At 44.8% G+C, this 12555-nt stretch overlaps 1 protein-coding gene across 1 annotated transcript; it reads right to left on the minus strand.

The window, feature by feature from the left end:
- Positions 1 to 5470: 5470 nt before the first annotated feature.
- On the minus strand, positions 5471 to 9176 carry LOC143509502 (uncharacterized). The gene is made up of 3 exons (XM_076998623.1): positions 9153 to 9176; positions 7029 to 7734; positions 5471 to 5490 (listed from the first exon to the last, which is right to left on the minus strand). Exons 1-3 carry the CDS (start codon positions 9174 to 9176, stop codon positions 5471 to 5473), a joined length of 750 nt encoding a protein of 249 aa, XP_076854738.1.
- Between the last annotated feature and the right edge of the window lie 3379 nt (positions 9177 to 12555).

Here is a 12555-nt window from a genome sequence, read left to right on the forward strand (position 1 = left end):
ACTCGTCAGGACTGGTCAGAACTGGTCAGAACTGGTCAGGACTGGTCAGGACTGGTCAGTAGGAGAACCAATTAACCAAATCTCCATGTCTTTGGCCTGGTGCTGGAAGCTCATGCAGAAACAGAGACAGCACAGGAACCAGCAGACTGGACCAGACAGGAACCTGAACAGAGACCCAAGCGTAGGGGTGCGAACATTCTCAGCGTGAAGCCTTTATGAACATTGCTGTTCAGTTCTATGGTTTGGTTTTGGAAGAAGGGTCTGAGCTTTCTCAACAGTGGGAGAAAGAGGGAATAAACAAGGGCTTTTCTATAGATGCAGGCAAAGCCGACAGCTGACACTGAAATGTTTGGAGGATGGCAAAAAAAAAACTCCATGCTGGTCCCGTTTCTAACCAACATCTGAATCCACATCAATCCTCGAAGACATGACAGAACACAGTCGTTTCTTCCTCATTAAACATCAATGTGAGATCCATTAAGGCGTTTTGAGTTGTTGCAGAAGCCTGAAGGGCAGGAATACATTACTGTGTAATCTGCATAAGAAAAAGCATTTTGCGGCTGTTCTCTGGGATGCTGAAGTCTGGTGTTGTGTGAATGGGTGCGGTCCCCTCGGCCCACTGCAGCGCTCTGTGGCTGCTGCCTAACGAGAGGCAGTTATTCCAGTTCGCCTGTGAGCTCCCCCATCGATCAGAAGTGTCCTGTGCAAGAGGACAGACAGCGGGCGAAATGCCAGCACTTGTGTATGATAGTACATAAAGAACAGACACTGGGCAAGATGCCAACGCTTGTGTATGATACATAAACCATCAGTAGGAGTCTGAGCACAGCAGTTAAAGAGATGAAGAACACGTAACAGCACTGTTGCTCCGCAGAAGTGTGTCATCCTACACCACAGCAGTAGAGGAAGGCTGTAATATTGGATGGGAGCAACAGAGATCAGCCATGTTTTTGCAGGAAAGTAATGTAAATACTGCTTCTCTAGACCTTTTGAGGAAGATTAGTAATGTTTACTAACTTTTACACAGTGTGTGTATACACCTTTACACAACTGAACATTCCAACCAGCCGTATTCTTGTTACTATGGTGTGGGGGTTAACACAGCAGGCGATTCCTGCTACCAGTTCAGTTCGGTTTAGTTCAGTTCAGTGCTGTTCAGCACTGATAGGAAATCACATCCAAACTCCACGCTGGTGTACAAAATATCATATATATGATGATTGTTCAAAATTCTACCAGGAGAAAGAAATATATTATAAAAATGTTTTTAAAATCCTGAATTAGTTTGATCATGTAGTGAAAATTTGCCCAGAGTAGATTTTGAGTGAATTGCAGGTGATTTACACGTCACAGCCGTAAACACTGAATTTGCTGATGAACACATGCTGATGACTGATATGAGTGTTTGTGTCAGGTTGGTACTGTTCTACAGGACAGCCCACCCACTGCAGCTAAGCACATCCCACAGGTACAGGAGGGTTTCACTTTCAACACCTTAGAAGGTTCAGACATAATGTTATTAGCTGGCCATCGTAATGTAATAAAGTGTAAAATGTAATAAACTGTCATGCTATACAAGGACCCATATGAGCCAGTGATATGGAAGGGCTTTGTAATGACTCTAACACTAAATTGATAGTGTCTTGCTACCATCTGCTCCTAGAGTTTCACCAGGTGCTCAGGATCAGCTTGTCTTTGAGTGTCTTTCAATCTATGAAAACTAAGACATAATGACTATACAGTATGTGTGTGTGTGTGTGTGTGTGTGTGTGTGTGTGTGTATACACTCAACAGCCGCTTTATTAGGTACACCTGTCCAACTGCTCATTAACCCAAATGCCAGCAACTTGATGCATTTAGGCATGTAGACATGGCCAAGAAGATCTCTCAAGTTCAAACAGCATCAGAATGGGGTAGAAAGGTGATTTATGTTATTTTGAATGTGGCATGGTTGTTGGTGCCAGATGGGCTGGTCTGAGTATTTCAGAAACTGCTGATCTACTGGGATTTTCACACACAACCATCTCTAGGGTTTACTGAGAATGGTCAAAAAAAGGAGAAAATATCCAGTGAGCGCCAGTTCTGTGGACGCAAATGTCTTGTTGATGCCAGAGGTCAGAGGAGAATGGCCAGACTGGTTCAAGCTGATAGAACGGCAACAGTAACTCAAATAACCTGTCATTACAACCGAGGCATGCAGAAGAACATCTCTGAATACACAACATGTCGAACCTTGAGGCAGATGGGCTACAGCAGTAGAAGATCACACCGGGTGCCACTCCTGTCAGCTAAGAACAGGAAACTGAGGCTACAATTCACACAGGCTCACCAAAATTGGACAATAGAAGATTGGAAAAACGTTGCCTGGTCTGATGAGTCTTGATTTCTGCTGCGACATTCAGATAGTAGGGTCAGAATTTTGCAACAACATGAAAGCATGGATCCATCCTGCCTTTCTCAACAGTTCAGGCTGGTTTTGGTGATGCAATGGTGTGGGGGATATATTCCTGGCACACTTTGGGCCCATTAGTACCAATTGAGTGTTGTGTCAATGCCACAGCCTACCAGAGTATTGTTGCTGGCCATGTCCATCCCTTTATGACCACAGTGTACCCATCTTCTGATGGCTACATCCAGCAGGATAACATGCCATGTCATAAAGCCCGAATAATCTCAGACTGATTTCTTGAACATGACAATGGAGTTCATTGTACCCAAATGGTGTCCACAGTCACCAGATCTCAGTCCAATAGAGCACCTTTGGGATGTGGTGGAACAGGAGTGTCACATCATGGATCTACAGCCAACAAATCTGCAGCAACTTCATGATGCTGTCATGTCAATATGGACCAGACTCTCTGAGGAATGTTTCCAGTACCTTGTTGAATCTATACCAGTTCCGACTTTACTTTTGAAATATGTAATTTACATTTAATACTTGTGTTTAGCATTTATATTTATCATATATACTTTTTTTAATAAAACTTGTGAACATTAACACTGTTTCTTCTGTCTAAATTAGTGGAAATTTAGTTAAATGTTTAAAAATGCAGCTAAACCAATTAACACACTTTTCACATCTGGCACCCCATATTAGGTCTGTGAGATTCAGAAATAACCATGACAACTTGCAGTCTTCCTAACTGTACTGATTCGTTCCATGCAGTGGAAGGCAGACAGGGATGTTGAGTGGTGTCTGATTGCACATAACCAGATAGGTCAGCACTATGGGGTCTAATATCCAGACCTGTCTAATTGATAGAAGCAAACGCAGGGGATGAATGTGAGAAATCCTTTAATGTTTCAGAACTTCATTTGGACATATTAGCTGTAGTGAAATGATTCCTTCTCTTACAGAAAATAAATGTGGTGAAAGAAAGCTAGAGATTAAGAGAGAGAGAGGGGGGTGGGGGGGTTGAAGCCCAAAGAAGCCAAGAGGAAGATGTGAGACACTGGCTGCCTGTCCCTGACCTCACTCCTGTCACTCTCTCATTTTCACTTCCCTCCTCTCCTTTCCCTTTTCCAGTAATGCTTCCAGATTTCCTTTGTCGCTTTTGTGACCAATTTACCACCTCACAAAATGACTGTTATTGTTGTACTTACCATGTCTACCACTGTACTCGCTTCTGCCTGTAAGAGCACTTGAGGACCTGCTCTCTCTGCGTTGTCTGAGCCATGAACACCCCTGCCAGCCACACACGGCTCTTATTTTCACTCTGTTTTGTTCAATTTTCTATTTTTTAGGCCTCAGAAACCCAACGCCCCAGCAGACATCCGTGTGTCCTCCTCAGCTCTCATCATGCTTGTGAGCAAAGTGTCATATACCAGCGTTCTCTGTTCGTCTCTCCGATCCAACATTATCAGTCCCTGTGTGTGTCTGTCTGAAGTCTAAAGGCTCTGTCTAAAGTAATGACAGTACTCATTACTTCTGTAAAATTGTAATGGAATTACTTTACTCATTACTTCTGTAAAATTGTGACATGTAAAGTCATGACGATGAGTGATGTCCATAATAAGAGACACACGGAACCTGAACGCTCAACCAAACCAAGAACACGAAACAAAACCTTGAGACAACAACGAGAAATCTCCATCCAGAAACAACAACGAGATAGGCCACAGTGGAAATACGCAGGTCAATCAAAGGAAATAGCAGCACATGGCGCTCAGGGCTATGGGAGCTGTGATGGCAGAAGTGGCACTAGCACCAATCTTTAATTATCGTAAGATAATAATTAAAATCATATTAAAAGATGTTAAAGTGTAATGTGTTGCATTACTTCATTAAAGAACAAAGGAATCACATTATTGTAATTTGTTATTTTGTGCCTCTGCATGTGTAGTCCAGTCCACAGAGCCTCACTGAGCATGTCTAGATAGAGAAGAGAGAAAAACAGCAGGATACAAGTAGAGGTTATTGAAGCCTAAACACTCTAAGGGGCGTTAGTGACAGTCTGTTAGCCAGCTAAACTATTTGCTGAGTGCGAGCAGGCAGGTCCACTGAGAGACCACAGACACTCTTTAAACAGAGATAGGGGGGTTGTCCTCATTTTATTCCTCTTCCTGCTTTTTGGCCATGTGACTGCCTAGTTGACAGGCAGCATAATGCACTTTGGGGAAAACCTTGTGTTTGTTAGTTTGAAAATGATTTCTCTGTGGATTTAAATACATGCCTATACTTTATTTTTTTCGTGTTTGAGACCAGGTGGAACTCCTTTTAAGAAACTAGATCGAGCTCTGGGGTGACCTTGCTGTGCTCTGGGGAAGCAAATGAAAATGACCCATATAAGGACTCTCCAAGATCGCTTAGCCAACTGCTTCTATGACTGTTTATAAGAACCCTCTTTACCCACATGAATGATCACAAAGCCACCTGGACATCTCCAGACCAAAGAACAGAGAATTAGATCGCCCAAGTGACAATCATGCGCCCATCAACAGTGGTGAATATCATTAAAGACACACACACACACACACACACACACACACACACACACACACACACACACACACACACACACACACACAGTCACAGTCACAGTCACACAACTGTCAGGGTCTTTGTGTTATTTAAATGGTGGATAGAGTAATGCAGACGATGTGATCCCAGTGTGTGTGTGTGTGTGTGTGCATGCTTGTGTGTGCATGCTTGTGTGATTGTGTTTGTAAAACTTGCTGCCTGCTGACTGTTGTTTTTAAATGCTATGTTGCTCCTAAAGCCCTCTATTCATTCCCTGTCAACACTTGTTCCTCTCTGAACCCACACAGCCAAAGCCAGTGAGAGAACCAATTGCAAATCTGATCTCCTGCATTCCTGCGTCTGTGGAGCTGAAACTGGGGCCCTCGGACGCCTCGTGGGAGCAGCTAGTGCTGTAGTGCTTCAGCCCATAAAGGTGTTCAGATTTCACTTGCGAGGTGAACGAGGTATGTCACAACATAGCAAGTAGTTTGGACCTACAGAACTTGGGCATCAACTGAGTGAGATGCCATCTGGAGAGCAGGGGAGATAAGAGCTGAAAGATGATAAGGCCGATGGGAGGGAAGTCATCCACCGTGGCTGAAGAAAGGCCTCAAGCAGGTGTGAAGCGATTGGGAAAGGACAGAAATGAGAGCAGCTCATCTAGACAGCACTGGTGCAGGTGGTGCGTTACAGGCAGCTTTCACTGGGTCTTTAGCTAGTGCAGGTTTTTGCTGGTGCATATGTGTTGGAAAAGGGAGGGAAATATAAGATGGGGCCCAGGAAAATCAAGGCCTGTGTGCAGTGGGCAGTGTGGGGGAGCTTGCTGTGGGCACATGCATCTCTGCTAACACACACAACCCAGAGTTATGCCAGACTGAGTTATGCCAGACTGAAGCAGCACTCAACACAGTGATCCACACTGTGTGTGGGTCCATATCAAACCCCTCCCACACCAAGGACACAGTGGTGCATTCTGGGGTTGTTGGCACAGGGCCAGTAGCACAGTCCATGTAAACTTCTGCACACTTCTGATCTGCAATTGTTGGGACACGGTGGTTTTAATAATGCATAAGTACTAGAGAAGGTATTAGTGCAGGTTTTAGAGCAGGTACTAGAGCAGGTAGCATGTACTAGTGCAGGTACTAGTGCAGGTACTAGAGCAGGTACTAGTGCGGGTATTAGAGCAGGTACTAGTGCTGGTATTAGAGCAGGTACTAATGCAGGTATTAGAGCAGGTACTAATGCAGGTACTAGTGCTGGTATTAGAGCAGGTACTAGTGCAGGTAGTAGTGCAGGTACTAGTGCAGGTATTAGAGCAGGTACTAGTGCTGGTATTAGAGCAGGTACTAGTGCAGGTACTAGTGCTGGTATTAGAGCAGGTACTAGTGCAGGTAGAAGTGCCAGTACTAGTGCTGGTATTAGAGCAGGTACTAGTGCAGGTACTAGTGCTGGTATTAGAGCAGGTACTAGTGCTGGTATTAGAGCAGGTACTAGTGCTGGTATTAGAGCAAGTACTAGTGCTGGTATTAGAGCAGGTACTAGTACAGGTAGTAGTGCAGGCAGGCCCGTTGACAGTCTTGCTGGGGCCCTGGACAAGAAAGTTTCATGTGCCCCTGGTCAGTCAGACAGCTACTTGTTGTGAAATGAAGTAGTTACAATTTCAAGCATTTTCAAGTACAAAAGTAAGATTTCTGTTTACTTTAACTATCCACCACTGTATTTCCCGCTGTTGGGCGGGTACCAGACGGCTACAGGATCAAACCATTTTTCAGTGGGAGGCGGGGGTGTATGCACTTAATGGAAAATATGCAGATAGGTAAAAAACATATATATTTTAGCCATTGAGCTTGTTTTTAGTACAGAATTTTATATTAATGAAAGATTTCAAGATTATATTAAAAATTATAGACTTTAAATAAAAAAATAAATTGCTGGGCTCTTTGATGGGCCCCCCTGGCCCTGGGGCCCGGGACAACAGACCCGGTTGTCCCCCCCTGTCGACGGGGCTGAGTGCAGCTACTAGTGCTGGTACTAGAGCAGGTACTAGTGCAGGTACTAGCGCAGGTACTAGTGCTGGTATTAGAGCAGGTACTAGTGCTGGTATTAGAGCAGGTACTAGAGCAGGTACTAGTGCTGGTACTAGTGCAGGTACTAGTGCTGGTATTAGAGCAGGTACTAGTGCAGGTACTAGTGCTGGTATTAGAGCAGGTACTAGAGCAGGTACTAGTGCTGGTATTAGAGCAGATACTAGTGCAGGTACTAGTGCTGGTATTAGTGCTGGTATTAGTGCCGGTACTAGTGCAGGTAGTAGTGCTGGTATTAGTGCAGGTACTAGTGCTGGTATTAGTGCTGGTATTAGTGCCGGTACTAGTGCTGATATTAGTGCTGGTATTAGTGCCGGTACTAGTGCTGGTATTAGTGCTGGTATTAGTGCCGGTACTAGTGCTGGTATTACAGCAGGTATTAGTGCTGGTATTAGTGCCGGTACTAGTGCTGGTATTAGTGCTGGTATTAGTGCCGGTACTAGTGCTGGTATTAGTGCCGGTACTAGTGCAGGTAGTAGTGCTGGTATTAGTGCTGGTATTAGTGCCGGTACTAGTGCCGGTACTAGTGCTGGTATTAGTGCCGGTACTAGTGCAGGTAGTAGTGCTGGTATTAGTGCTGGTATTAGTGCCGGTACTAGTGCTGGTATTAGTGCTGGTATTAGTGCCGGTACTAGTGCAGGTAGTAGTGCTGGTATTAGTGCAGGTACCAGTGCACTCAAGACACCAAGACTGAATGTGGGTTTAAACCTACTACACAATGAGAACATCAGTATGAGTCATAATTATTTACTGGTTCTCATTTTTGTTTGTTATTTAGTTACAAAATAATCAAATATTTTTATTTACTCTTGTTTACCTATTAAAGATGAGGAGTTTGTCAGTTATTCAGTCTAAGACACAGGGTTGTTCTGGTGAAAATCCCATAGACTTGGAAAGCATGTCATAAGCATGATGTTTCTGGGATTTAAGAGATGGAATATGGAGTTTTTCTATGACAACAGTGAACACACAGAGGGTGGTTTATACGGGGCCCTGATCCACAAACAAATGAACACTCAAACACAACAGCACACTGACTCTCCATATGAAATCATGGAGAACTATACTGAATCATATTGCAGCACACTGAATCATAGAGTACCACTCTGAAGAATGAAGAGTGACTGTAACAACGGTTAGTTCAGTTAACTGGAAGAAGACACTATGGTAACAATTTTTTTTCTCCTCTTTTCTTTTCCTCCCTCTCTCTCTCTCTCTGTCCCCCCCCCCCCCCCCCCATTTCTCTCCCTCTCTCTCCGTCTCACTCAGCAGTCTTCACTGTTAGATACCAAAGAGCTTTTTCCAGACCACCTAACATCCACCCTCTCTCTACCACCCACCCCCACACTTGCCCGACCTGCGCACACTCACAGCGGAGCTCAGTCCAGTGACGAAGGCTCTGAAGCGTAAGTATAGCTGTTGGTGCCCTTTACGCCAGCATTAGTCTGTCAGGCTGGGGGACGACCGTTGCTCACACCCTCACAAGCAGGCTGAGGCATTGGTGCCTGGAACACACAAGCTCCACAGGCACCTTTACTGTGAGTGTGGCCGACCCAGCAGGTGTTTCCACACATGTGAGTGTCACTGCTGAGCTGAGAGTGGTCTGGCACCCGGGACCACCCAGCCAGCAGGTATTAGATAGTCAGTAACCGTGGGTGTAGTTCCTAACTGACAAATAACATTATGTATGTTTTATATTCTCTGAATCAAATGTGTTCCTTATAAACAAACACTGTAGAGAAGGTGGGCCAGAGAGCATATTTCTTTGTTAATCTATCACAGTTTTGATGTGTTCTGGGTTTGTCTGGTTGTGAAGTGATGCCAAGCCACCTTAAAGGTGATGGGCGTCTTCAGCTGTATGACATGCTGAGGTCCGCTGGTTTCACTGGATCACGACTCTGTCCACCTCCTCCTCCAATCAGAAATAAGCAGGAAGGACAGTGCCCTGCTGTTCCATTATGAGGGGGCGGGGTCACATGGTGAATGAGGGCGTGTCCTTTATGGGTGGCATTATGAAGGAGCATTCTTCCACTGATCATCGTAGCGCCTTCTCTGTTTGAGTGCTAGCCTGTTTGAGAACTAACCTTCCAGACTCAAATGCTAATTACCAAGGCCTCCATGAAGTCCTCCATGTTTCTGTGGGTTAGGAACACAGGAAGAAAACAGGAAGTGCTCTGGATGTCGTGGTTGAGGATGTCCAGCCCACAGGATGGCCTTTGTGACACACACCTGAGAGATAGTACCTGAGAGAAGATTGTGTGTGTGTGTGTGTGTGTGTGTGTGTGTGTGTGTGTGTGTGTGTGTGTGTGGGTGTGTTTGTGTGCATGCATGCATATCTGTATGAGTGTGCGTGGATTTGTGAGTGGGTGTGGGTGTGTGTGTTTGATTTGGGGGGGGGGGGGGGGTTGTCAAAATGATAGCAGTTAGCAGTTTTTACTCAATCAGCTTGACTTCTCTCTCTCTCTCTCCTTCTCCCAGTACTGTCCTCTCACTACACCTGTAGTCTCATCAGTTCTTCACCACGTGTCCCTGCTGGCTGTGCCGTCCATCACAGAGGAGATAGGGTGACAGGGCATCTCAGACAAGGGGCTGCTTGTGAGGCACAGTGTGAACAAGATTCAACATGCCTCGTTGTATCTCCCCATGTCACACACACACACACACACACACACACACGCACACGCACACACACGCACACACACACACACACACGCACATACACACTTATGCTCTCAGTGCATCTGATGACTGAAATCTTTGACAGAGGAATGTGAACTCAAATCATTCAACCTGATGATCTAAGTCGCCTCTCCCCGCCCCCTTCTCCCTCTTTCTCTCCTTCTGCTGAAACAGAAGGCGAAGAATGACAAAGATGCCGTTCCTCCTCTGTGGAGAATTCCTCTATCCTCACTTACTATTTCCAGTGATTTCCCACTGCTGCTGGCCGACTGCAAGGCCAGATTACGTCAGATAGAACACGTTTCTCTCTCATAGTCTCCCTCTCTCTGTCTGTATGTCTTACTGCTGTAACTCTTAAAGGTCTTAAAGCTCCTCCACCAAGGGAAAGACACGTAATCATAATAACATTAATAACCATACCCAAATCTTATACATCTTATATTCATGGCTTATGACCATTAGATGGCTTCCTATGGCAATCAGCAGTTTATCTATATTAGTAATCTTAGTGAGCCAAGCCAATGACCACAAAAACAAGAACACAGCCACAACATAAAGAACATTTGCGCTCTCATTCAGCTCATTTGATCCTGCTCCCCTCACACACACACACACACACACACACACACACACACACACACACACACACACACACACACACACACACACACATACACACACACACACACAGAGAGAGCTCTGGCTCTGTTTCACTTCATTGTTAATAGCCAGAGCTGCTTCACAAACACACTCCACATCCATAGTAAGCAGGACAAGGGTGATAACAGCAAGGACAATCTCCCTGGAGGGAAAAAACCTTGAGAGGAGCCCAGACTGAACAGGACAGTTCTTCCTCCTCTGGGTGGAGCTCATTAGTAAGAATCAACCAATGAGCATTAGGAGTAGCAGAGAGGGCTACAACTTTTGGGTTGTTGATTTTTTTTTATGTTGTCAACAGTGGCGCTGTTGTTTCTCAGCTAGTGAAAGACGTGTGTGTGTAGTGGCGGCTGGCTCGCTTGAAGAATATCACTCTCTTGACATTTAGCCTGTTCTGAATTTGTGCTTGTGTTCATGTCAGTGAGAGCTTTGTGTCTGCTCTGACTCAGTCTGTCCACGTCCAGGCCACTGCTGCCTTCCAAAATCCTGAACCTCCTGAATCCTGAGCCTCCAAAATCCTGAAACTCATGAATCCTGAACCTCTTTCAGCAGCCAGACCAAACCACTCACTGCAGGCCCAGTAAGAGCACTGACCAATGATCACAGAAGTGTTTCAACAATGATCACAAAAGTGTTTCAACTATGATCACAGAAGTGTTTCAACAATGATCACAAAAGTGTTTCAACTATGATCACAGAAGTGTCAGCTACATTTCCTTCATTTTCTCTCTCTCCTACTCTCTCTGTGCTTTCTTTTCCACTCAGTATTTTTATAGTACTGAGAATAGTATGGATGACATATAGAGAAACAGAAAACAAAGAGGAAACACTGCAGTGCATCCACAATCACCACAAACATGAAAAACACACACACACACACAGACATGCACACACAGACACACACACACACACACACACAAATATACACAGAATGAACCACTGACACACACACACTCACACATGTCTGAACAAGTCTATCATAAAAGGATGCAAAATCTCCCCTGCATTAACAATGCTATTATGTTCATTTTCAAGAAAATGCCTCCAGGCCTCAACTGACCTGGACTGACCTGGAGCATGAGTTAACACTGCACCACACAAAACACTGCACCACATAAAACACCGCAGCGTACAAAGGGTTTACTGCAGTTCTTAATAAAATGCTATAAAGTCCCACAGGCAGACAGAGAGAGCTCACCCGTCTCCTGGTACGTCTCTAAGCGTCACAGCTTGTTTTCTCCTTTCTTTTTGGTGTTTTGCTTTCTGGTTCTGTCTTTCTGTGGCCTATCAGCGTTTTCCTACTGAGCAGCACTGACAAATAAACCACCAACACATCTCCCTGCTGAATCAGTAATCAGATTATAATCCCCACGCTCCGTGTACTTCAGCCACACTGAGGCGTTATCTACAGGTCTGGGCTTTAACCATGACGTTCCCAACTCTACCCTGAGCAGAGAAATCTCCTCTAACTCAACTATTTCAGCTCATGAAGGTTTCTGATGATTAGAATCAAATACAATAAAGCAAACAAAACACAACTGTGTAGTGGAAAAGAACACTAACCCTTTAAGATTCAACACTAACCCTTTAAGATTCAACACTAGTCCCTTTTTTCTAACATTAATGCCAATTCTCCAACACTAAAACCATAAACTTATACTTACCCCAATTCTCCAATACTAACCTCATTAGTCACATAAATTTCAACACTGACCCCTCTTAACTGCACGTCTCCAGTAATAACCCCTAATTTCCAGCATTTGTCCCTGTTGTCCAACGCTACCTGGGAGGTACCTGGAGCACTCTCTCCACTCCAAACCAAGAAAGCAGCTCCAGGTTATTGTGTGTGTGTGTGTGTGTGTGTGTGTGTGTGCGTGTGTGTGTGTGTGTGTGTGTGTGTGTGTGTGTGTGTGTGTGTGTGTGTGTGTGTGTGTGTGTGTGTGTGTGTGTGTGTGTGTGTGTGTGTGTGCGTGCGTGGGGGTCAGCACGGTTGGGAGCAGATGGAGTTGAGTTATCATAAGTCTATGGAGGTCTTACAGTGACAAGGAGTAGCACTAACCCCTATTCAACACTAACACTATTCAACACTAAACCTATTCAACACTAAACCTATTCAACACTAAACCTATTCAACACTAACACTATTCAACACTAAACCTATTCAACACTAACACT

Source organism: Brachyhypopomus gauderio, chromosome 1 (assembly GCF_052324685.1).
Source record: "Brachyhypopomus gauderio isolate BG-103 chromosome 1, BGAUD_0.2, whole genome shotgun sequence".
In the NCBI taxonomy this organism is placed as follows: Eukaryota; Metazoa; Chordata; class Actinopteri; order Gymnotiformes; family Hypopomidae; genus Brachyhypopomus; species Brachyhypopomus gauderio.